At 38.8% G+C, this 26563-nt stretch overlaps 1 protein-coding gene across 1 annotated transcript in view; it reads right to left on the bottom strand.

Annotated features, from left to right (window-relative positions):
- Window positions 1-26563, bottom strand: part of LOC126092158 (UDP-galactose transporter senju) — an 85608-nt gene that overhangs the window by 11244 nt on the left and 47801 nt on the right. The window contains exons 4-5 of the mRNA XM_049907628.1: window positions 26013-26152; window positions 8428-8613 (exon numbers count right to left, since the gene is read on the bottom strand). Of these exons, the coding sequence (XP_049763585.1) occupies window positions 8428-8613; window positions 26013-26152 (326 nt within the window). The remainder of the gene's footprint in view (window positions 1-8427; window positions 8614-26012; window positions 26153-26563) is intronic.

Raw genomic sequence — 26563 nt, forward strand, 5'->3', positions numbered from 1 at the left:
CCTGTGCAAGCCTCTTCATCTTCAAATAACTACTGCAACCTACACCCTTCTGAACCTGCTTAGTGTATTCACCTCTTGGTCTCCTCCTACAATTTTTACCCTCCACACTCCCCTCCAATATGAAATTGGTCACCCCCTTGAGGCCTCAGAACATGGCCTACCACCTGATCCCTTCTTCTAGTCAAGTTGTACTGCAGATTCCTCTTCTCCCCAATTCTAATCAGTACCTCCTCATTAGTTATGTGATCTACCTATCTAATCTTCAACATTCTTCTGTAGCACCACATTTCAAAAGCTTCTATTCTCTTCTTGTCGAAACTAGTTATCGTTCAGGTTTCACATCCATACATGGCTACACTCCATACACATACTTTCAAAAAAGACTTCCTGACATTAAAATCTACACTTGATGTTAACAAATTTCTCTTCTTCAGAAACACTATCCTTGCCATAGCATCTAAATTCTATGTCCTCCCTACTTCGACAGTCATCAGTTATTTTGCTTCCCAAATAGCAAAACTCATTTACTACTTTAAATGCATCATTTCTTAATATAATTCCTTCTCAGCATCACCTGATTTAATTAGACCACATTCCATTATCCTCGTTTTGCTTTTGTTGATGTTCATCTTATAACCTCCTTTCAAGACACTGACCATTCCATTCAGCTGCACTTCCAAGCCTTTGCTGTCTCTGAGGAATGACAATGTCATTGGCAAACCTCAAAATTTTTATTTCTTCTCCATGGATTTTATTTCCTACTCCAAATTTTTCTTTTTTCTTTCATTTCATTTACTGCTTGCTCAATATACAGATTGAATAACATCGGAGATAAGCTACAACCCTGTCTCACTCCTTTCTCAGTAACCACTTCCCTTTTGCCATTTGGTTTGTGTACAAATTGTAAATAGCCTTTCACTCCCTGTATTTGACTCCTGCCACCTTCAGAATTTGAAAGAGAGTATTCCAGTCAATATAATGTACATTCATGTAAACGAGGGGATCCAAACTGCAGAAGAAAAACAGTGTTCATTCTTTTTTTTTAATTTTGTAAACAGTAACTTTTCCATGCTCAAAAATTCTATTAGTTTTTGCAATAAAAAACAGTAAATTTCAACCTAGCTGAATTTTAAAGACTAATGCAGTTTTCAAAAAAGCTGTTTATTCTTACACAGTCTGAAATACAATGAGTAACATCTGTGATCAGTCTGCTCCTGTTGTTTGACTCATAATACAAGTATGTATATTCTGCAAACAAGTAAACCTTTGGGTGAATTCAGTATGTAAAACTAATGAGTATTCTGTGTAACCAGTGTTGCAATTATGAAAAGTGTATTAGGTTATTCTCACTGAAATTACTGATTGTTGAACGTGATGAATTTGATAAAGGATGGACTTAACTGAACTACTATGGTGTGATCTTCTTCTTTAACAAACTACTATGGCAGAGTTTTAACAATTTGTGAACTGTGATTTTATGCAAAAGTGAACAGATTATTTTGTGCCACAATTGAAGCATCAAATTCACCATCAAAATTGTGAAATTGTGAGCGCTGACATGTAACCTCATGCTAATTATCATTCATAATAAATGTACTGGTCAGCATTATTATTAATCAATAGCTGCAATGAATAAAATGCATTTTAATGTCAGCTAGAATGTTAGTGTCATATACACTACTGAACAAACATCATTCTGCACCAATGTGAACTTTCAGCGTAGAGGATATCAGGAGTTGTCAATGAGGAAGAGACTACAAATTAAAGGTCTGTGACATCCCGAGCTCACGCACCCAAGTTACTGACAAAATACAACTTGGGATGTCACAAAATCACTGAAGTCTTTAGCTCAGACTTCACACACAGCTAAAAGCCAGAAATTTTTAGTTCGTTTTATGATCAACACTGCAGACTGTGAGCTTCATAAAAAATCTCATACAAAAATACTGCTCATCTCCGCATTCTTTTTGTTCCTAAATGATTCAAACTCTTCTTATTGGTGTGTATTCTGTGCATATAATGACTGTTTGTGCAAACATTTTGGAATTTCCGATTTATCGTTAATGTTGTACACACCCAGTGAGTAAGCTGCAACCATGTGGCCAATAGGTATTTTGTGTGCTGATGATGATTCTTTATATGTGTGGGCTCTCATTTTTTGGTACAGAATAGGTCCACCGATTTTCAATAATTAGCTGAGGTTTCATTGTGATAGGAGAATTGCAGATAATTTGTCTTCCAGTTCCTATTGTCAATTACCTCTTAAATGGTGGGATAGATTTCTAGCAGGAAAGCAGACAAACACTGATATACCCTCACTCATGATGCACGCAATTTTCCAAGATTGTATATCTATACAGTTCACAGATGTGTTTATAGAGGCCATCTGGATCAGCCTCCTCATGTGCTCTGTTGAGCCACCAAAGAAACAGTAGTATTTAAGTAATCACAAACGAGTGCTTGTCCTATTCTGTAACTTGAATTACTGTTGTCCAGCCATGTGTTCACACACAACCTGAACTTACGTGTTGCTCTATAAAGTACTATGACCACAAATCATGTTTGCTCGCACTACAGCACTTACATAGTGCAAGAAATATGCAGATTTGATTTTCTGAGCTTAGGGGGAAGTGAATTTATGTCCCAGTCATTCATACAAATTTAACTTTACAGGAAGTTACAATAAAGCCACCCCTTTTCAACAGTTACAATGCTGAATACAAATTTTAATTGCCAAAAGAAATCTTATCGAAAAGCTAGGTGACCTGATGTTTTACCAGTGTATTATTAATTTCTAGAAAGCTCAGGTATCAGACCGAGTCACATCATAATTTCTCCAAGATGTTTTGGCAAACAGAAACAGACTAGTTTCCATCTTCCAGTGATTCCTGATGACTGCTGCTTCACTCTTGTCAGTATCCTATATGTGTTGGCCATTATCCCCTTCACCACTCTGCTGCTATTGCTGTCCATGTGGCTGCCACAGTGGATGATTGTGGTGGCGGTGGGGGTGGCACCTTCCTCTGATCTCTGGCTTCCAGTGTCAACAAGGCTGGAGAAATACACCATGAAACATGTAACATGTTCACCAGGACCACATCACTGAAGAGCAACATTTTAGGTAGAAAGATTGGCTACCCAAGAGTTACATTATGATCCAGAGCTGGTCATCCTGCCCACTGGCAAACGGAGTGCTACTGTGTTGCTCCTGCACACAAAATATAAACAGAAAATGACGATCTTGATGATGCAGCATACAGGAAGAAAGAAGGAGATTTGACAAGTTGCTTTCAGAGAAAAACTACTGTACTTCGTTATGGTAGTTTTGATGTGAAAATTGTTAAGAAACTTCATTCACAAGCAGCTGCACCACCATGACTGTAGGGGCTGCCATAGGTCCACGAAGAGGGCATTCCAACTCACCCCATATATAGCATTACAGGAGCAGCAATATATCATGTGGCCATAGACCTGACTACCCTCCTGATTGTATGGAAATGCGTACATCGCATCGGCAATTCCATTCACTTTATACACCATCTACAAGAACTTCGCCTCAATAATAGTGACCTTTTGGTGAGTTTCGATGTAATGTGCCTCTTCACCAGGGTACCACTGAAGGACTCCATAGAACTGTTAAACAACAAATTCAACATCATCCTGATGAGACTCTTCAAGTTTGTGCTCACTTCAACATACTTCCTGTTCAATGGAAACTATTAGCAACAGATGGATGGCATTGCCACATAGTATGCTGTATCACTGGTTGCAGTGAATTTGTTCATGGAATATTTCAAAGAGAAAGTCCTGGAGCAAGCAAAGCTATAACTAGTTTCTTTCTACAGGTACGTGGATAACACAATCATTATTTTGCCACTTGGGCAGGGATAATTTAGGTGAATGTCTCCATCATAACTTGCTTCACTCCAACACACCTTGTTTATCACAGAAGTAAACAGGATGCCACCTTCCAGTCCTTGATGTCCTGGTGAAATGAAAACCAGATGGAAAGCTGGGCCACAGTGTGTAAAGAAAACCTACAAACACTGATTTGTATCTACATGTCTGCAGTAGTCACCCCAACTCACAGTGTGAAGACATTTTACACATGCTTGTTCACAGGGTACAATCCAACTGCAACCAACTGAGCTGAATCACCCGGAGATGACATTCCAAAGAAATGGGTACAGCAGCAAGCAGATAAGGAGTTCATTTAGGTAGACTATATCTAGAAAACATCAGGAGGACTAAGAAGAGAACAAATCAATAGTGTGTATCCTGCTTGTCCAGAAAAGCCAACATAATCTTGGAGCAACACCATGTTAAATCCTACTTTTGCCCACCCCCAAAAACCTTGACACTAATAGGTTCTGTAAAGGATGACCCAGGCCTTTGCAAATCAGGGGTCCATGAAATCCCCTGCCAATGTGGCAAAGCCAACAGTGAGAAAACTATATGCTTGGTAGGAGAGAGGTGCCTTGAACTCTGATGCGACAATGAATAATGCCAGACCACCAAAACAGCCATGGTTGACCATGGTATAAAATATGGCCATACTACAGACTATAACAACACCAAAATACTTTGGCAATCATCTTACTTCTAGGACTGGGTGATTAAAAGAGTGCATTGAAATTAGGGGCCAGGATGATCTAATTAACAAAGATTGTAGCCTACAACTGAGTCAGACACAGAAGTCTGCACTGAGCTTAGAAAAAGAGAAGCATTTCCATACAGTGAGGTCTGTACCCAACAGCAATAATGCAGACACTTGAGGTCAGAGTTCAGAACTGGGCAACACTCCTGCCACAACCATGGTGGCTGCATGAATAGTGACAGGAGTGGAGTGATGGAGAGGTTACTGGCAAAATATATAGGACACTGACAAGAGTAGAGTGACAGTCATCAGGAACCATCTGAAGATGGCAAAAAGTCTGTTTGCCGAAACACCTTGGAGAAATTATGATGTGGCCTGGGAGGACACCCAAGAATTCTACAAGTTACCAAAAGCAGCTGACAGAAAACACCAGATGTTGAACATTATGTCTCTCATTCGGCAGCACGCATGCAAATCATCAACACATGAATACATTCTTTTCAGGTATCACAGTATCAGGCAGATAGAGCCACTGAATGTGTGAGCATGTGCAGTGGGCATCACCTTCACTCGTTCTCAGACCACAAGAGTCTTTATTGTCTTTAGTATCCACTATACCTCTGTACCAAGAAGTAATTCAAAGCAATATAAAACTGCACAAAATCATTGAATGAAATGCCACTGTTGTTGACGACAATTGTACATCACGAGGAGAATATTACGAAAGACACTCTTTTGCTACTTTTTATCATTGCCTATGTTGTATAAATTACTGTTAAATCTAATTTACAATGAAGTGAACAGAAGTGAGCCTAGCCTGGACAGAACAATTCACTATTGCCCATTACTAATCACTTTAATCTGCAAACAAGCGGCCGCGGTGGTCTAGCGGTTCTGGCGCAGCAGTCCGGAACCGCGGGACTGCTACGGTCGCAGGTTCGAATCCTGCCTTGGGCATGGGTGTGTGTGATGTCCTTAGGTTAGTTAGGTTTAAGTAGTTCTAAGTTCTAGGGGACTTATGACCTAAGATGTTGAGTCCCATAGTGCTCAGAGCCATTTGAACCATTTTTGCAAACAAGCATTTACAAAGGAGAGAATGAAAAAACAAGAGAATGAGCTTCGAACCAAGTGAATGCTGACAAGTGCCCAGGTTTCATTTGTCAGAACGATGTTTATTGTTATGAGACAAAACTGTGATCTCCAGACAGGATTATTTTGCATGGGAATGAATTGACAATTAAGTCAGCAAATCATCATAGGAAACAATACATATGGCTGTCTGAATTTTTACACAAGGGTTAAATATGTGGTGGTAGTTCTCTTACCACTGATCTCCAGCTCTAGCCTTCCTTAGCCTAGTTACAAAATTTTGTAAGTACATTGATACAAGAGTTCTAGTGGCTGCTCACTACAATTGAGCAGAAGGCTGCAAAGCAGGATACTAAATAGCAACGAATGCTCTTAGATGAATAAAGGTTAGAACTTGTATACACCTTTTAGTAACTGGATACAGTTATGCTTGTCTTATGAACTTGTTTTGCATTTCAACAACTGCTATACTATAGATAGTTTCCAATATCTGTGGTGCCAAACACAAAGCCCTCAAGCATTCTACCAAGGTAAGGGTAAGGAAGATAATGTCCAAGAGTACTATTATTGTAATGTAAAAACATACAAATAACCTGCTCCTAAAATAGCAGCAATAATGTGACATAATTACAACAGTTCACATGTGAGAAATAATGGATTGTGAAAGCAAATCATCTCAGTGATGATCACATTAAGCACAGTCTCAAAGCAGAAAGCAGGTGAAATTCCTTTGACCTTTCTCTGAAAGACTGACAACCAGCAGAACACAAGCAAGCACTTGCAATTACAAACTGAATGCCACCAAATGCTGTTTCTCACCCCAGAGTATGCTTTGCTCACTTATGCTCCTTTGCTTGTATTCATCCCATTATAAACTAGGCTTTACATTCTCCTAGGGACTTAATGAATTAATTTTACACAGAGGCATATACTGCAAGGGTCAATTTTTGTCTTGCAATGAAAGCAACATTGTCTCAGGATTTTAACTCTCATTCTTCTACTGCAGTTCCTCATATAGTATTCCTATGTAACTGGCTACCCACAGTAAGTGCATACAAAATATGATTACCAGAGACACAGGTATTAATGATTGTGACTTAATTCAGTTCTCCCCATATAACATGGCAGATTTTCCTTGTAACAAGTGTTCATAAAGTTGTTTGAAGATATGCCAGCAGTAAACAATCATGAGAAAATATGATTGAAATCATATCTTCAAGAGAATGACACATCAGTATGTTACACTCTAGTTCCCACCCAGATCAGTTCATTGTAACATTCAGATAAAAGTGGGTATGACGAGATAGTCCGCATGCTCAGCCAATGAGGCCCTTGGTTTGGACTTTTTCTTGTCCACACGAGGAGTCGTGGTTTCATCATCCCTGTACAATAACAGATGAATCACACTACATGGGTTAGGGTCAATGCACAAGTAATTCATTGTACAATACATATTCCTGACTAAGCATATCACACTTTACTCTTGAAGATAACACTTGGATTTGAATACAGTGGTCATGATGGCAAGCAGTTTCTGTACTTAACTACACTTAAAAAATCAATATTTAGAGTGAGAATAAAGAAGAAAGTTCATTGTGTTTATATCTGTAACATGCAAATTATCATTTCTGGACATGTCTTTCTAACCAAATTTGTGCCTGGATTGATGATTTTTCAGGATGCAGGACACAGCATGTTATCTTGCATGGAGAGTTTTTGCTAAATCTGGAGTTAACTCGAACATTCGCTCACGGAAATCTATTATAATTCTTACTGTTCAAAGTGAAAGTAATGACCTGACACTTAATGCAGTTATTTATAATGAAAAAAGGTGAACAAATATCCAGTCAGATCTTGATAAAGTATCAAAATGTTGCAGAGATTGGCAACTTTCTTTTTATGTTCAGAAATGTAAATTTTACACTTAACAAATTCAAATACAGAGTACCATCCTTTGAGCTACAATATAAATCAGTCAAAATTGGGATCAGTGAACTCATACAAATACCGACATGTAACAATTTGTGGAGATGAAATGGAAGCAGAGACTCAATCATTCGTAAAGCAATTGGGAGACTTCAGTTTTAACTGGTAGGACACTAGAAAATTCAGTATATAAAGTATATTGCTTACTGTGTGGGATCTACATCACTGGGGTTATTGAAAGTATACTAATAAGGCATAATGAACGGTAGTATGTTTGTTTGACTCACGAGAAAGCATCATGGAAAAGTGAAAAACCTGGACTGGCAGACTCTTGGAGACAGATGTCTACTACACTGTAAAGACACATAGATTTTCGTGAACCAGTATGTATCACTTTTGTAGAAATTGTAAAGACAATATTTTACTAATTACAGTGTGCACACACAAATGTTCTTCCCCTACTCCATAGGCAAATGGAACAGGAAGAAACCCTAATAAATAGTACAATGGGAATTACTCTCTGCCACACACTTCAGTGTGATTTGACATATGGGTGTATATGCAATACTACTACTACCGTCTCTCTTCTACAACTTTTAGAAACATCTAAAAGCAATTAAGAGACACCCTGTTTTTTGTAGAGGGAATGTGACAAATTCATTTATTTCTTGGGAGTATAACAATGGATTGTAGTCACTCATTCAAAAATTTTCAGAATAATGACATTCATTAATGCAGAGGTGAGCCAAATATAATGTAAGAATACTTACTGCTTTGTTTTGACATCACAATTTTTTGTGAGAAACATAACCTACCTGAATTACAATAAGCAAAGCGTTGAAACTGAAATGGAAGCCAGCCTGGGAGGCAGTTGGTGTACTGGTAGAAGTAAATGAATTTTTCTTATCACTGCTCATATCAGTCTCTTTCATCATACAACCGACTGTAAGCAGAACCAGTGACAACCACTGTTTACCACTTAACTTCTTCTTAAATAGCACCTGAAAAAAATCAGAAATAACCAGTTCCATTAACAATTGTGTCATTTTTAGTTAGTTCATAGAGAACCACAAAATATGGACTACACATGCAAAAGAAATCTTAATGAACTCTGATATGGTACAGCATTTGGAATGGGAAAAAAAAAAAAAAAAAAAAAAAAAAAAATGTTACAGCAAATTACACAACTGACAAATGTGTGCCTTCCAGCAAAAATGCTAACTACTGTGCAGTTATTTACCACCAATTTAGAACCTTATGTATATCTGACTAGAGATACTCTTAAGCATTTTTTCTTTTAAAAAAAGAAAAAAGAGAAGAAGAAGAAGAAGGAGGGGGAGGAGGAGGAGGAGGAGGAGGAGGAGGAGGAGGAGAAGAAGAAGAATGAATGAATGAATGAACTCTAGTAGAATTTTTAGAGGAAGATGGTTGAGAGGATGAAAGAAACTGGACAGCCAAACAGAAAGATGGTGACGGTATTGGTAGCAAGAATTCAAGGAAACTGTAGATCATAACTGAAACCAAGAAAATTCCATGGTTATAGAAATCTGAACTTTTTGACAAAGAAAATATCCTATTATAACTTATCTCATAAGTGTCTACCACCAACAAGTAAGTGTGTTGGTCTTTGCTGACACAGACACAGCTTCAAGGAGGGAGCAACTGCAGGTACACACCAATGTGAACATAAAAGAAATTAACATTGTGAAAAACATATTCCTACAGCACTTTGAGTCTTATTTACCGCTAAAAGAAACATGGCAAAATTTAAATAAAATCAGATATGGGACATTCATAACTTCTGGATTAAAGTACCTTGTACTATCTTACTCAGAGGACAAACTGCAGCCAAGATTTGGAACCCTGTTACCACCAGTACTGTAAAATTCTTCAGTCTATTATCAAAGAAGAAAAACACAGCCACTATTCACAAACATTAAAACATTCGAAGAATACAGCATAAACAGTCTGGAACATTAGTAAACAGGCACTAACAAAAATACTGATGTGAATGAAACTGACTTCCCAGAAAGAGCTATGGCAGTAATGATGAGGCACAAAAATCTGATCACCACTAAATTCATTGATTACTTGTTGCAGTGGCAGTGAACACTGCACCTACTATTAACAACCAAATAAAGATTATTAGATTTACTTTGGCAGACAAAGCATGCACACTGAAAAACATTAGTTTCAAAAAATGCATAGTGGAAGATGAAATAAAAACAATATTATCCTCGACTTTCCACAGTTGATTTTGCCTAATGGTTTTTCTTCCTAATGCTGTTTTTATTTGTTACTAGCATCTAACTCATGCTTTATTCAGTGTCCGTCCTTTTCATTCTCGTCTTTCTTGTGTTTTACTGTCGACTTCCAAACCTCATATGCTCAGACTTCCAAGCCACACTCTATCAACAGTCTTGTACGTGCACAACGCATGGCTACATGATCACACATACACAGCAGTCCACAGTTGCCAGAGATGGTGCACGCGCATCTGTGTGTGTGTGTGTGTGTGTGTGTGTTTTCTATTTCCAAAAAAAGGCCTTTTGGTGGAAAATGTAAATGTTTAGCAGTATTTTCATTGTGCCTATCTCCGACTCAATGCTTCCAAGACATTAGTTTCAAACATACAAACTCTACGAAGATTACAAATTAATTAGGTCACCATAATGATTTTTCTAGAAAAACATTGAAATTGTATGCACAGTTTACAGGACTAGCCATGATCTATCATTGTAAGCAGTTCCTCTTGATGTTGAAGCTCTTGTGTCCAAACTTGCTCACAAATAAATTTGTTTTTGGGTTGGATGTGGCTCGAGTAAAACACACTTTTTCCTCTTTTACTCAAGACATGTTTAGCTGAAGTTACAATTATTTTTTTTCTATTAAACAACAACAAAAATGTACTTTACTACCTATACATATATTAATTCAAGTTTTTATGAAAGTATTCACAAATTGGAAAACAGACATCATTTTTTGTACAGTGATAGATAAACCTTACAAAGATTTAAAATTCCCATCTCGAACAAATTCAACTGTTCAGCTGCCCATCATTTTGTTTTTGCACTTCTGTAAACAGTGACACTGAAAGTTTAAGAAGTGCACTTTCTCACAGTGAAGATAATGGGGAAAACAAAAAAAAGTGAACCACAAATGCATGCATGCACACACACTTCCACATAAAATTAATGAATATTAAGCCTAACCATAACATTACCAGTCATAAATGATGTTAATGATGTTTTTTATTTTCAGCTCTATGAGGTTGCAGATGACAAACTATGGAAGATAAACAACTGTAATGCAAAACATAAAAGACCACAAAAACCATAGTATTTAGTAACAAGGTATACACAAAAAAATCATGTCTGTTTTCAAATTTGAGAATAATTCCTTAAAAACTCAAATTTGTATACACACAGTTAGTAAAGAAAATTTTTCCTTGTGTTTAATAGAAAGAAAATAAAAACCCACTGACAATGTTTTAACTTCATTGAAACATATCTCAATCAAGGAAGAACAATTGTATTTTGCTGGAGGCAGATTCCATTCAAAAACAAATTTACCTGTAAGCAGTTAATCATTCAGGACATATGAGGGCAGTTCAATAAGTAATGCAACACATTTTTTTTCTCGGCCAATTTTGGTTGAAAAAACCAGAAATTTCTTGTGGAATATTTTCAAACATTCCCGCTTCGTCTCGTACAGTTTCATTGACTTCCGACAGGTGGCAGCACTGTACGGAGCTGTTAAAATGGCGTCTGTAACGGATGTGTGTTGCAAACAACGGGCAGTGATCGAGTTTCTTTTGGCGGAAAACCAGGGCATCTCAGATATTCATAGGCGCTTGCAGAATGTCTACGGTGATCTGGCAGTGGACAAAAGCACGGTGAGTCATTGGGCAAAGCGTGTGTCATCATCGCCGCAAGGTCAAGCAAGACTGTCTGATCTCCCGCGTGCGGGCCGGCCGTGCACAGCTGTGACTCCTGCAATGGCAGAGCGTGCGAACACACTCGTTCGAGATGATCGATGGATCACCATCAAACAACTCAGTGCTCAACTTGACATCTCTGTTGGTAGTGCTGTCACAATTGTTCATCAGTTGGGATATTCAAAGGTTTGTTCCCGCTGGGTCCCTCGTTGTCTAACCGAACACCATAAAGAGCAAAGGAGAACCATCTGTGCGGAATTGCTTGCTCGTCATGTGGCTGATGGTGACAATTTCTTGTCAAAGATTGTTACGGGCGATGAAACATGGGTTCATCACTTCGAACCTGAAACAAAACGGCAATCAATGGAGTGGCGCCACACCCACTCCCCTACCAAGAAAAAGTTTAAAGCCATACCCTCAGCCGGTAAAGCCATGGTTACAGTCTTCTGGGATGCTGAAGGGGTTATTCTGTTCGATGTCCTTCCCCATGGTCAAATGATCAACTCTGAAGTGTATTGTGCTACTCTTCAGAAATTGAAGAAACGACTTCAGCGTGTTCGTAGGCACAAAAATCTGAACGAACTTCTCCTTCTTCATGACAACGCAAGACCTCACACAAGTCTTCGCACCCGAGAGGAGCTCACAAAACTTCAGTGGACTGTTCTTCCTCATGCACCCTACAGCCCCGATCTCGCACCGTCGGGTTTCCATATGTTTGGCCCAATGAAGGACGCAATCCGTGGGAGGCACTACGCGGATGATGAAGAAGTTATTGATGCAGTACGACGTTGGCTCCGACATCGACCAGTGGAATGGTACCGTGCAGGCATACAGGCCCTCATTTCAAGGTGGCGTAAGGCCATAGCATTGAATGGAGATTACGTTGAAAAATAGTGTTGTGTAGCTAAAAGATTGGGGAATAACCTGGTGTATTTCAATGCTGAATAAAACAACCCCTGTTTCAGAAAAACAATGTGTTGCATTACTTATTGAACTGTCCTTGTACTTCTTGAGAGACTTAGATATGGTCTAGTGACTCATTTATAAAATTAGATATAAGCCACCAAGTTCTTATTTGAGACCCATTTTATTACTTCCAGTCTTCTCAAAGGTGTCTGAGGTGGTGGCCTAAGATAAAATATTGGCTCATTTTTCTGAGCAGAACATGTTAAATACTACTCAGTTTGGCTTTCATTACAGATACTCCACAGACAATACCATGCAAGACCTAAAAACTGATGTCAGGGCAGAGATAAACAAGAAAAAGATTTTGTTTGCATACTTTAGGGTCTTCTCAAAGCTTTCGACTGTGTGGACCACAAAATACTCCTGTGCTCACTGAAATGTTATGGCATCAATGACATCCCTCTTACATGGACAAAAAGCACACAGCCACATTTACTGACTGTATCGTAGTAACAACGTTAAACATAGAATGGGGGTACACAACATGGGAAGTCTCGCAAGGTTCAGTACTGGGTCTTCTTTCCTAAAGCTGAAATCATTTCTTTCTCAGTTTCACAGGTGAGCAAAAGACACACACAAGAATTGTTTCAATTCTTGACTACTTGTGCTGAAGAATGACAAGAAGGGAGTGGTATTGGATGCTTCTGTTTATTCATTTAGTGCAATGAGCTGGACTTACTTTACCTACTTAATTTGTTTCCCTGTATAGGTGTTCTGCTGGAGAACTGTCCTTGGGTAGTGAATTTCAACCAGCAGGCTGCCAGAGTCAGAAATAATGTAAGGTAATTGTACTCACATCAACTAAATTTTCTGCACTGTTCTAAGTTATTACATTAAGATTGGCTTATATCAACCACCAATTCAGAAAAACAAACATGAATGCACTAGAAGGCATTCCGACTGAAATGGCAAACAAAACTGCAATGAAAATTTTGTCGTAACACTTCAAACAATAACAGTAAGCGTTAATTATGCACAATATGTCAATAATGTACAATATGTCAATACTGTACATTATGTCAACTTTTCATGTAATCTATTAGCAAAACAAGCACTGATAATGAGCTACTGTGTATAATAGGAGAGAACATTTGCAGCTGACTCTCAAGCAATGTCTGTGCCACAACTGGAACTTCCCTATCTCTGAAGAATCTGCTTCTGTGTAGCCCTTCTAGTTGAACAAAACTGAAACAGTCACTTGACATTAAATCTGAGCCGAGACAAATATGTGCAGTAATTTCTACTACCAAGTCACCGGATCGATTCCAACATTGTAGCTGCTGTGTGTTATCATCACAGTACAACAAAATTATTTTGAACAGCATTCCACTTCAGTTTTTGTGGATTAAGGGCTTAAGATTTTCCATAACATTGCACAGCAACTTACAAGGTTTACCGTCGATATAAAATAATTAGTCCTTTCATGTCTCAAAACAATGGTAGCAAAATTTTAATGGTGGAATACTCAATTTTGTTAAGTGGAAATGACACATGTCTCCATTCCATAAATTGTTACTTGCTGTGTGGATCATGGTGATAAGTTCTCACTGTCTGCGCAAATTAACTCTAGGATCATCTTTAAAACAACAGAGGAATGGGATAGCAACTTCCACATACTGTTAATTGTTGGTTTCAGTTGGAAACATGAAGTTTCCTGAAGGAAAGGTCATGAGAAATTTAGATCCATGTTGTTGTTGTTGTTGTTGTTGTTGTTGTTCTTATCTTCAGTACAGAGACTGGTTTGATGCAGCTCTCCATGTTACTCTATCCTATGCAAGCTTCTTCATCTCCCAGTACTTACTGCAACCTACATCCTTCTGGATCTGTTAAGTGTATCCATCTATTGGTCTCCCTCTATGATTTTTAGTCTCCAAGTTTTCCTCCAATACTAAATTGGTGTTCCCTTGATGCCTCAGAATGTGTACTACCGACCAATACCTGCTTCTAGTCTATTTGCACCACTAATTCCTCTTCTCCCAAACTCTATTTGGTACCTCCTCATTAGCTACATGATCTACCCATCTAATTTCCAGCATTCTTCTGTAGCAGCACATTTTGAAAGCTTCTATTCTCTTCTTGTCTAAACTATTTTTTGTCCACACTTCACTTCCATATATGGCTACATTCCATACAAATACTTTCAGAAAATATTTCCTGACCCTTAAATCTATACTCGATGTTACAAATTTCTCTTCTTCAGAAACATTTTCCTTGCCATAGTCAGTCTACATTTTATGTGCTCTCTACTTCGACCATCATCAGTTATTCTGCTCCCAAATAGCAAAACTCCTTTACCACTTTAAGTGTCTCATTTCCTAAACTAATTCCGGCAGCATCACTTGATTTAATTCGACTACATTCCATTATCCTCGTTTTGCTTTTGTGGATGTTCATCTTATATCCTCCTTTCAAGACACTGTCCATTCCATTCAGCTGTTCTTCCAGGTTCTTTACTCTCTCTGACAGAATTACAATGTCACAGGCAAACCTCAAAAGTTTTTATTTCTTCTCCACAGTTTTTAATTCCTACTCCAAATTTTTCTTTTCTTTCATTTACAGCTTGCTCAATATACAGATTTAATAACATCGGGGATAGGCTACAGGCCTGTCTCACTCCTTTCTCAACCACTGCTTCCCTTTCACGCCCCTCTTGGTTTCTGTACAAATTGTACATAGCTTTTGCTCCCTGTATTTTACCCCTGCCACCTTTGGAATTTGAAAGAGAGTATTCCAGTTAACATTGTCAAAGGCTTTCTCTAAGTCTACAAATGCTAGAAATGTAGGTTTGCCCTTCCTTAATCTAGCTTCTAAGTTAAGTCGTAGGGTCAGTATTGCCTCACGTGTTCCAACATTTCTATGGAATCTAAACTGATCTTCCCCGAGGTCGGCTTCGACTAGTTTTTCCATTCGTCTGTAAATAATTAGCTTTAGTATTTTGCAGCTGTGACTTATTAAACTGATATTTTGGTAATTTTCACACCTATCAATACCTGCTATCTTTGGGATTGGAATTGCTATATTCTTCTGCAAGTCTGAGGGTATTTTGCCTGTCTCATACATCTTGCTCACCAGATGGTAGAGTTTTGTCATAGCTGGCTCTCCCAAGACAATCATTAGTTCTAATGGAATGTTGTCTACTCCCAGATCCATATCTGATTTTAAATGGCTATCAGAGCTTCTCAGTGCATCTGATATGTGGTTGGACACAATGTGTAAACTGTCAAAAGGTGGCCAGAAATACTTTCACTTCAAAATGTCCTCTGGCCATACAACAGATCAATTCTTTATCAACTCCACCAAATGTATAAATAAACAATCAACAGGTGTAATGTCACTTGTGTTCAGCAAGGCTCCCTAGAGTGGGAATGCAGTCATTATGATAGGCCACTCACACCAGCATCCATAGAGGACCAAACAAAAGGCAAGGTGCTCGCTGGTTGTGCCTCATTTTGCTGTTATTCAACTGCCACTATACTGCAGCTTTGGCTAGGTATTCCCTTCTGGAGGTTCCGCCACGTGGTGCATGACTTATTTGACCACAGTTCAGCAACTTGTGCATCAATGATGATCACACACACACACACACACACACACACACACACACACACACACACACACACACACAGAGAGAGAGAGAGAGAGAGAGAGAGAGAGAGAGTCTCAAGGGAAGAAAATCCCTGACTCGACCATGATTTGAACCAGGGCCCTATAATTGAGAGTCATCAATGCTAACCACAAGAATAAGAGCCGCTGACGACTGCCACTACAGTGCACTCTGAACCACCAACAGATTACATGTTCAGTGCAGAACACTCTGAAATTGTGGTTTCCAGATGGAACTTAACTTACAAAATACTGGCTCAAATGAAACTGTATAGGGAAAGTCTCAAACATCTTTGATGTATACACGCATATTGAAATGAAGAATCAAAATTCGTACCAAGGCTATGATTCTAATCTGGATTCTAATCTCACTAGGCAGATGCACTAACCACTATGCCATCCTGGCACAGTGACTTTGCGCAACTGCACACACTACCCTAGCACGCCTCCCTCTTCAATCCAAATTCCCATTCATTCCTCAGCCTACTTGATATTCCCCCTACCAATACAGCTGGAGAGCATCTGCAGTACTGTTTGAGTTTAGGGAGAATACCAAGTGGGCTGAAGCATGGGAATTGAGGAGTGTGGTGGGCTAGGGTACTCCGTGCAGTAGTGCAAAGCCACTAAGGCAGGATGGCGCAGTGGTTAGTGCATCTGTCTAGTGAGCAGGGGACCTGGGTTCGAATGCCAGCCCTGATACAAATTTACATTCTTTCCTCCAATCTGCAGAAATACTGGCTACTAACAATGAACCTAATCTGTCTATTCTGTAGCAATCTCTGAATAGTTTCTATTGGGACTCAGATGAGTTCCTTCAAGAACTCTTTCTGTTTGAGTCAAGGACTAATTCATTATTTGATTTTAACAAAGTTGTTTATGTTAATAAAGACTGTGACCTGACGAGTGTGTTATAACATTACTAATGAGAAGGCTGCAAATCTGCTTTACCATGTGCTACCATAGATGTCAATTTCTTGATCTCTGGCAGCAACAGCAATAGCATCAGGACTTGAAAACACACAACTACAATAGCAACAGCATCTAAAACTACAACAGGAGCATCAGCACCAGCAACCCATGCCAGCATTTCAGCCATTGAATGAAACTGAAGAAGACTGGAAAGTATATAAAAAATGCCTCATGCTGCATTTTAGGCAAGTGAGGTTAAATGACAAGATTGCCAACAAGTCTTTTTGGTTTCTATGGTTCCTCATTTATATTCCTCAGTTCAAAAGTTAGCCCCATTGTCCAGTCCATAGATGTTACTACTGCCTGACAAATTTCTTTCATTGTCCAACCACTTTTCAAACAAGATACACTTGGTAGGAGTAAGGGTATAATTCTTACAACACTGCAAGTAACACACTGTAAGCTATGCAGCATGGATTACAGAATGCCAGGGGTTGGGTGGAAAATGTAAATTCAAGTGTGAATGCGGTAAATAATATGCTGAAATTTTAATTCATGATGTAGTAATTCACTCAGCCATGGATAAGGAGGACTGCACACAAGCTTTAAGTCAGCACCCGTTCATAGCTGAAGTGCTACAAACAGAGTAGGCATTTGAATTACAGAAAGTGGCACAATAAACTTTTCCAGCAGACTTCGATATTTCACAAGTGGCCCAGATAGTGATAGAGTTCAGTGGGTTTTTGTAGCAGAGACTGTGACTCAAGCTGGAGTTTATTTTCCTGAAAACAATCCCCATTCTTCTTCTTCTTCTTCTTCTTGTTTTGAATGGGCCTACTTTGGACCATGTTTGTTCAACTGTTGGGCTTTGATCATTGCCCAGTACTGTCGCATCTACCGCCGATGCAACTCCTTCCTTTCTTCTGTCCAGCGGGTACCTTTCCTTCAGGGCTTTTCCTGAAATCCTTGGACTTCCTTCAGGGTATGCATCACAGACTGACTGTTCTGGATATCAATTATTCCCAGTTCTTTAATGTCTTTTTCGGTTTCTGTCAGCCAAGTGGTGTGAACCTTCTTGTTTTGCCAGAAGGTGAACAGACAGTTGGTCAATCTGTTTGGAGGCAATCTTGCAACATGGCTATAGAAAGCTACCCTTCTTTTTCTTGCCCAGTCAGGGAGCCTCTCGGTATGTTCGTAGAGCTCCGAGTTATGTCGCCTTCTGAATTTCCCATCTTCTTCTACCAGGCCTAGGATCTTCCTGAGGCTTCTCCTCTCTCTGACTTCCCAAGTTCTCCATCAGACCTCTCCAGTTCATGGAAAGACATTCCATGGCATGCAAGCCTTTTGGTCGTATGACTGATGTGTAGTCTTAAGTTTCAGATTGCACGACAGGCATTTTTTGTTGTATGTCTTCATAGTCAGTCGATAGGCTAGTTCTAAATTGTTGACTCTCATGGATAATGATGTTTTACCTGATAAGATGAGTTCAAATCCATTCACCAAGATACTCAAACTTTTCAGTCCTTCTGATGTTACCCTGGTCTAGTAACATCTCTCTGTTAGCTTCTTTGATGTCGGGGAGAACTGTGTTTTCTCCAGTGACACTTTGAGACCCACTTTGGCTGTTTCCTGAGGCAGTTTACTTTCATTGCTGCCATTTCAAGACAATCAGTTATCAGTGCCATGACACCTGCTAAAGCCAGACAATCTACAATCAGTTGTTCGTTCTTACGGCCCAGGTAGACAACACTCTGAACAACCACATTGGTCAGTTCCTTGCACCATTCTCTCTCAACCTTTTCAAGGACACAATTGAAGAAAATTGGAGACGGTCCATTCCCTTTTCTCACTCCAGTTTTTATATCGAAGCTTTCTGAGGTCTCGCCTCTAAATTTGACCTTCGAATCGGTGTTGGTAAAGGTTTCTAGAATGAGTCTGCAAGTTTTGTTGTCTAGTCCTAGTTCCTGGAGTATTTTGTTAAGCATTTCTCTATCAGCAGAGTTGTAGGCCTTCCTGAAATCAACAAAGGTGACAACCACCTTGTGGTTTCTCATCTTGGAGTATGCCAGTAAAGTTTTAAGGTCAAGGATCTGTGCAGCACAGGATCAGGTCTTCCTGAAGCCTCCCTGATATTCTCCAAGTTGACTATCCAGTTTATCTTCTGCCCTTGTTACTAATGCCTTGGAGAGAATCTTATATGTTATTGGGATGAAAGAAATTCCATGGCAGTTGTTCAGATATGTTAAATCTCCCTTTTTGGGAAGTGGATGGATCAGAGCCATGTTCCAATCAGGCTGTAATTTCTCTGTTTCCCAGATGTCCTGGATCATCTAAGTGAGCTTGAGGATGATGATGTTTGGTTTGTGGGGCGCTCAACTGCGTGGTTATCAGCGCCCTTACAATTACCCAGTCTTTGCTCAGTCCAATTTCGCCACTTTCCTGGATGATGATGAAATGATGAGGACAACACAAACACCCAGTCATCTCGAGGCAGGTGAAAATCCCTGACCCCGCCGGGAATTGAACCCGGGACCCCGTGCTCGGGAAGCGAGAACGCTACCGCGAGACCACGAGCGGCGGACATCTAAGTGAGCTTGCCCACAGCATTGCTTCCAGCACATTTCCAGATTTCAGCAACGATAGAGTCCTCTCCAGGTGCCTTATTATTCTTTAGAAGCTGAATGCTTTGTCTGACTTCTTCCAATGAAGGAGGCAGTGAGCCCGTGGTTTGTTTGTAGTTGAAATCTTCACTAGTTCGATCACAATTGAGTAGGTTTTTAAAGTACTGAGCTAATAGGTGGCAGTTGTCCTTATTATCTTAGCTGTAAGCCTTCTTTGTTCCAAAAAAGTTCTCCAATTTTTCTTGGTTTTTCTTACAATTCCACTTCCCCCAGAGTGTCTGTCTTTGGGCTACTGCGTTGTCACAGTCTTCATTCCACCACAGACACTTCCTTCTTCTCATGAGGGGGGCGAGGTCATTGGCTGTCTCCACAGGAGTCTCCTTCAGTTGGTCCCAGGTATTGAAATCTGTACTGTTCAGTCTCTGGCTTACTTCTTGTCTGTTCTTAAGTTGCTCTACATCAAATCTTATCATCTGGAGGTTCTGTGTACACTAGTGTTTCTAGGCTGGAGTCTCAATTTGAACTTCAAGAGGTAGTGGTCCGAGTCCAGATTGGCACTTCTTAATACCTTCATGTTTTGTATTTCCTTTTGAGATTTTCTTGAAATGGCCACATGATCCATCTGGAATTCACCCAAGTTGGTGTTAGGTGAAATCCAAGTCTTCTGCTCAGCGTGTATACAAGGAAAAAAAATTCCTAAATTTCCCAGTTAAAAACACACTTTTCCTGGGTTAACATACACATTTTCCATGTTAAGTGACAGTATACCTTCCCTTGGAACTGTAAAACTTTTCAATCATTTCAATGTTTCAGGTTTTATATACCGGCATAGAGCTTCCCGGCACTTTAGAAAATGAACAAGCCCCTCCTCCCCCCCGCCCAAAAAAAAGCATTTTGGAAAGATCTTTGATGTGCGGCAACATGTACACTGCTTATCTTTGTATTATGAAAGTACACAGTCAAATCCCACCACACTCAGCACGTTAGTTTCCAAAGCACTGAAATAGAGATTGCGATGCGTTTTGTATGTCAATCGCAGTTCATGTCATGTGATCTCGACAGCCAATGACAGCAGATATTCAGAGCATAGCACACATGATGTAGTCAGCCAATAGCAATACCACTGTTAAGTAGCACGAACACACAAAGAGGAAAAGTTAATGGTTTAGATTAATATACACAGTGTAGCTACACGAAAGGCTAAGCTTTCACATATAATATTTTTTTTCTTTTCTTGTGTGTGTTACACTTTAAGACACATCACACAAATGTTCCAGTAAAATTTTAAATAACGACAGAAATGTTTGGTCTTCTGGGCACAAAGTTCCTGTAAGTAGCTGATCCTTTAAGTGTTAAGTTTTAAGTGATAGTCAAACTCTCTGTGATTCAAGAAATTGATTGCACATTCATACACGTAATACAATTCATCTTACATAAAAGGAAAATCACTTTGAAAGTAATGCTTTTCAAACCACCACTAACAATATTTTCCAGCGACCTGTTAGAAATAGGTTCATTTCAGCAGTTGCCAGAGAGTGCCAGATATTGCATGTGTGCAGCTACAATAATGCAGGAAGCCCATATGTTTGTACATATATAGCATTAAGAGGTCTTACATTATGTCACAAAAGAAACAGGACATCAAAGGATACTCCAAGAGCATCAGAATTTCGCAAACTATACTAAAATGCCTAATTTGGCTTAAAATGCAAATTTGTATGTCCCGATTCATAGAGCTTACTTTTAAGAAAATCAGCATGTACCTAAAATTTCCTTCTACTAGCCCAAATTTTAATTTCTAGCTCACTTTTCCTCATATAAAAATTATAAAAAACAAATTTTATTATAACATTTGTATAAAATTAAGAGAAAATGAAAAAGGTAGATGGAGGTAAATCATTACAGTAAATTCGCGCAGTTACAATAATTCACATTTATCTAAAATTTTAATACAAAACACATAGAAAATTAAGAGAAAAATGAGTATGTTCATTTTCTCACATTTCCTTTTTCAGAAAAAAAATCAAGTTTGAAGGTCTGAGGTAAATAAAACAGCAAAATAAAATTATTCACATTTAACTAAATATTTTTCTTTAATAGGATTTCAATAAAGTGCGAAAGAACCCCCACATTGCCCACCACTCAACTTCCATTTGTTTTGGGCTCCTCTGACCCTATGTACATGGCACTACGCAGAGGCTAACTTCTGAATTACCAGAAGCGCTCCATTTATTTGGGCCGCTATTAAGTACACGAGCGAGTGTGTTGGTTGTTTCAGCCAAATGAAAGTCCCAACCTGATACTAAGCTTTTCAGTGCAGTTTTCAGGCTGCAAATTTTATTGGTGTACCAGTACTGTATTATCTCGTGTTTGGCATAATGCCATGTGTGCGTCAGAAGAAGAAACATAAACATGGGTCATGTGGGGAAGATTGGGTGGACAAGAAAAAATTTTCCGGGCAGCATCTGGCAGCTTGTTGCTACTGCAGATACAGCTAACAGCCCCACTTCAAGCAGCAACAAGCAGGAAAAGGAACTGCTCATACGCAACTCTACTGCTCATGCGCATGAGCACACTGGCAACCACTCAAAAGAACCTAATGTAAATAATTGTGATGTCACTCTCATTGGAAGCAGTTTGTTGTTATGAAGTATTGCATAGTCTTCATACTGAAGACTTTGACACATTCTGTTGTTCACGGATTCTTGTGTATGCACTGTTTTTTGTTGTTGTAAATGGCACTTTTCCTTTTATACTGTCTCCCTAAATAAAGAGACTTATTTCCGACAGTATACAAGAGACAAGATGAAGCGGTAGCCCATCATAGAGCCTATACCTACTGTCATGTATTTTTTGACTTTCAGTTGTTAATAAAGAGAGGATTTTTTCTGGTACCGGTAGGAGCAAGGAGGGATTCGCGCTCGGCTAGTGAAAGAGTGAGAAGCACGTCAATATTTTAGCGAGTAATTGTAGACCGCCATTTTGGGGTCGCTATGAATAAGTGAGGAGTGTGGATTTTATATGTGCACCGTTCAGAAAAATACAGTATTGTTTTATTAACAGAAAGGTCGTGTGAGTTGTTATTTCAAATAGTGCAATAATTACAACCACTGAAGCCCACCTGTGTACTTTGGAAAATTACGAAGATCCGATAAGCTTAATAGGAACACGGTCAAGACTTCAAAGGTGAACGCGGCGACCAAACATAGTATTATAAAGAATGGTAAGCACAAATCTACAGCGGAGAAAGAAACTACTCCGCCCTGCAAAATAATATGAACTAATACGGACTTATTTCCAGGCACAGCTCAGCTTATTGTGCTTGTCATTCACGCCGAAAAATTAATCTCATTAATTCAATACATTTTAAGAAGCCACGCATATTATTATCATCTATTTCATTATTTTATTATACTATAAAGTGGCGACCGTGACAGGACAGATTGTCTGGCGATACTAGACAATCTGTCCTGTCACGGTCGCCACTTTATAGTATAATAAAATAATGAAATAGATGATAATAATATGCGTGGCTTCTTAAAATGTATTGAATTAATGAGATTAATTTTTCGGCGTGAATGACAAGCACAATAAGCTGAGCTGTGCCTGGAAATAAGTCCGTATTAGTTCATATTATTTTGCAGGGCGGAGTAGTTTCTTTCTCCGCTGTAGATTTGTGCTTACCATTCTTTATAATACTATGTTTGGTCGCCGCGTTCACCTTTGAAGTCTTGACCGTGTTCCTATTAAGCTTATCGGATCTTCGTAATTTTCCAAAGTACACAGGTGGGCTTCAGTGGTTGTAATTATTGCACTATTTGAAATAACAACTCACACGACCTTTCTGTTAATAAAACAATACTGTATTTTTCTGAACGGTGCACATATAAAATCCACACTCCTCACTTATTCATAGCGACCCCAAAATGGCGGTCTACAATTACTCGCTAAAATATTGACGTGCTTCTCACTCTTTCACTAGCCGAGCGCGAATCCCTCCTTGCTCCTACCGGTACCAGAAAAAATCCTCTCTTTATTAACAACTGAAAGTCAAAAAATACATGACGGTAGGTATAGGCTCTATGATGGGCTACCGCTTCATCTTGTCTCTTTGCCTTTAAGGAAGACGAAAACATAAAGAAAATGCAAAAGGTTTATCACACTTTGCAACTTACATTTTATTTTGGTTTCTCTCTCACATTCATGTTTTATTGCTGCAGTATTATTCTGCAGTAATGGGATACAGTAGAATTCTTTATTAGAATATCTGTTCTTACCAGTCAAAATTACAAAAATTTAACTGAAAACTAAGACCATGAAAAATTCCTGGAATTGTAAATTGTTCCCAGGTTTTTCCCAGTTTTCTCCCAGATGAAAAAATTCCCAGGTTTATCCCGGTTGTCCTGGGGCATATACACCCTGTCTGCTTCCTTGGCAGGTGTTCGAAGGCTGAAGACTTCACGACCAACCCAAAAGTCCTACACAGATCCACCAATCGTTCCCCATTGCGATTGGTTCTCATATGTGCTGGATAGCTGCCCACGATATTTCTGCTCTTTTTCTTTCTTCCCAGTTGGGCACTGAAGTCACAAAGCAGTTTGACAGTGTGTGTCTCTGGAACTTTAGAGAGAACACCTTCTAAGTCTTCCCAGAATTTGTCAGTTCTGTATGGATCGTGTCTGTTGTCCTGGTTGGTTGGGGCATGTATGTTGACTACATTGTAGCCGTTGTTAGCACATTTGAGGGAGAGGATGCTACAGTACAAAGGTGTTCAAAAGATTATCATCTTGTTCTTTATCTTTATCTGCAAGATTTCCTGCATGCCATTAGTTCTCATTGCCTACCCACATGTTGTCTGTAACCAAGCGATTTTATTTCAAACAATTCTCCTTTCTGATGTATCTAGTCTATTCAGTTTTCATTTGTTCACTGAGTGTTCACACTCACATCTCTTACAAACTGAAAAGTTACCATCAATTCAATCACCAATGCAAGACTTCTTAACCAGGCCTTACAAACCAACCACCACTGATTGCTGTTCTGTTAATCATAATGAGTACCACAATCATTGGTACTGAATGAGGAGTCAGTCACAATAAACAAGTTTCAATGCAGACCGAGTGAGGTGGTGTGCAGTGCTTAGCACACTGGACTTGCATTTGGCAGGATAATGGTTCAAAACCCATGTCTGGTCATCCAGATTTACGTTTTCCGTTATTTTCCTTCATCACTCCAGGCAATTGCCAAAGCATAGTTACTCTGAAAGGGCACAGATGATTTCCTTCCAATCTCCAACATAATCCAAGCTTGTGCTCTGTCTCTAACGATGTCGATGGGATAATAATTAACTCAGTCTTCCTTCCTTCCTTTTTTTGAAGTGCAGGTAATACTTACCACTTCTAAAATACATTTTGATGGTATAATACGGTATATGACAGCAACTCCTTTTTGATGCAGACAGACTTACTAGTATGGAAGTAATATTTAACCATCATGAGTTTGTGGACATAATATGTCACTCTAAGAGTGAGAGCATGCAATAAATTATGGCACATATTCCTCATTAATCATTTCAGATGGCACAGATTGTATGTACATTATGAACTTGACACTTTTATCTAGTTCACAATTATACTTTCAAGATAAAAACATTTACATTTACTATCTTAAATTAGTGAACATATCTCTAAAATCATTATAGCTTTAATGGATAGGGTCATATACCAATATGTGATGCTTTTTATGATAGGCTAGGCATTTCCAAATAAACACTTATTCATATAATATCTGTAGATGTGGATTGTACTTTGTCTCACATAATGGTTTGTGGGATATAAATGACAGAAACATGAACTTCTGAACAAAGTAAGCAAATTTCATAATTTAGAAAATTAGTCTTCTCACTGTGAGCCAAAAACTAACATGTACCAACACAGAGAATTTTATCAACTCAATACAGTTCTGTATGAGCTAATCTGACGAATTTTATTCCAAATATGAGCTAAATAAAATCACTGATGTGATGCGCTATTCTGAATAGTGATTTACTCTTTATCCTCAAAGTCTCAGGATCCAATTAGCAACAATATATAAATGTTTCATATGATAATAGCGACAACTGAAGATGCACTTTTTTTAATAGTGTAATAATTTATCAACATACACTAAATTTCATTAAAAGGATTCAAGTACTAATTTCTTCCTAAATTGAGCCTACTTAATATTGGTCTTTTTTGTTCATTTAGTAGTTGGGTTGCTTCCAGTTTCATTTGTCAGCAACTTCATATCCTGTCTTCTACAACATGTATGGAATAAACATTCTTCTCAACTAGTAATCAGAAAAGATAAATTAAAATATACTAACCTGAAAGGCAATACCTGTCACTACAACTCTGAACTGTAGCAGGAGGTAATATGTTGTAGGGTCAAAGGCTGACAGGTTTATGAAGGCCAAATTGTTATACAAGCAGTATAAAAAGGCCGGTACAAAATATAACAGCATTACTGTAAAAATAAAAGAAACAAATGTTAATTCTTAAAACATATTTGACTGCAGTTGTTAAAGAGAAGACAAGAGTTCTTCCAAAAAATCATGGCAGTGCATAAATAGCAGAGAAATCTGGTAACTAGTTTTGTTGCCTGTCCTCTCTTCAACCCGTTGTAAAAGTGTGTTTCAAACTTGAATTGTTTATTTTCTTTCTTTAAGGATATAATAAAGAGGTGACCTGCATATGAACAGGTAAGAGATTGTGAAACTAGTCACTGACACACACACACACACACACACACACACACACACACACGTCTCTCTCTCTCTCTCTCTCTCTCTCTCTTTCTTACATTCAGTCCCACAATGAGTGCTCTGTCAATCCCACCATGACAGAGAGCCCAAGCTCTCAGAGAAAGGAAAAAAAA

The sequence above is a fragment of the Schistocerca cancellata genome, chromosome 7 (assembly GCF_023864275.1).
Source record: "Schistocerca cancellata isolate TAMUIC-IGC-003103 chromosome 7, iqSchCanc2.1, whole genome shotgun sequence".
Lineage (NCBI taxonomy): Eukaryota > Metazoa > Arthropoda > Insecta > Orthoptera > Acrididae > Schistocerca > Schistocerca cancellata.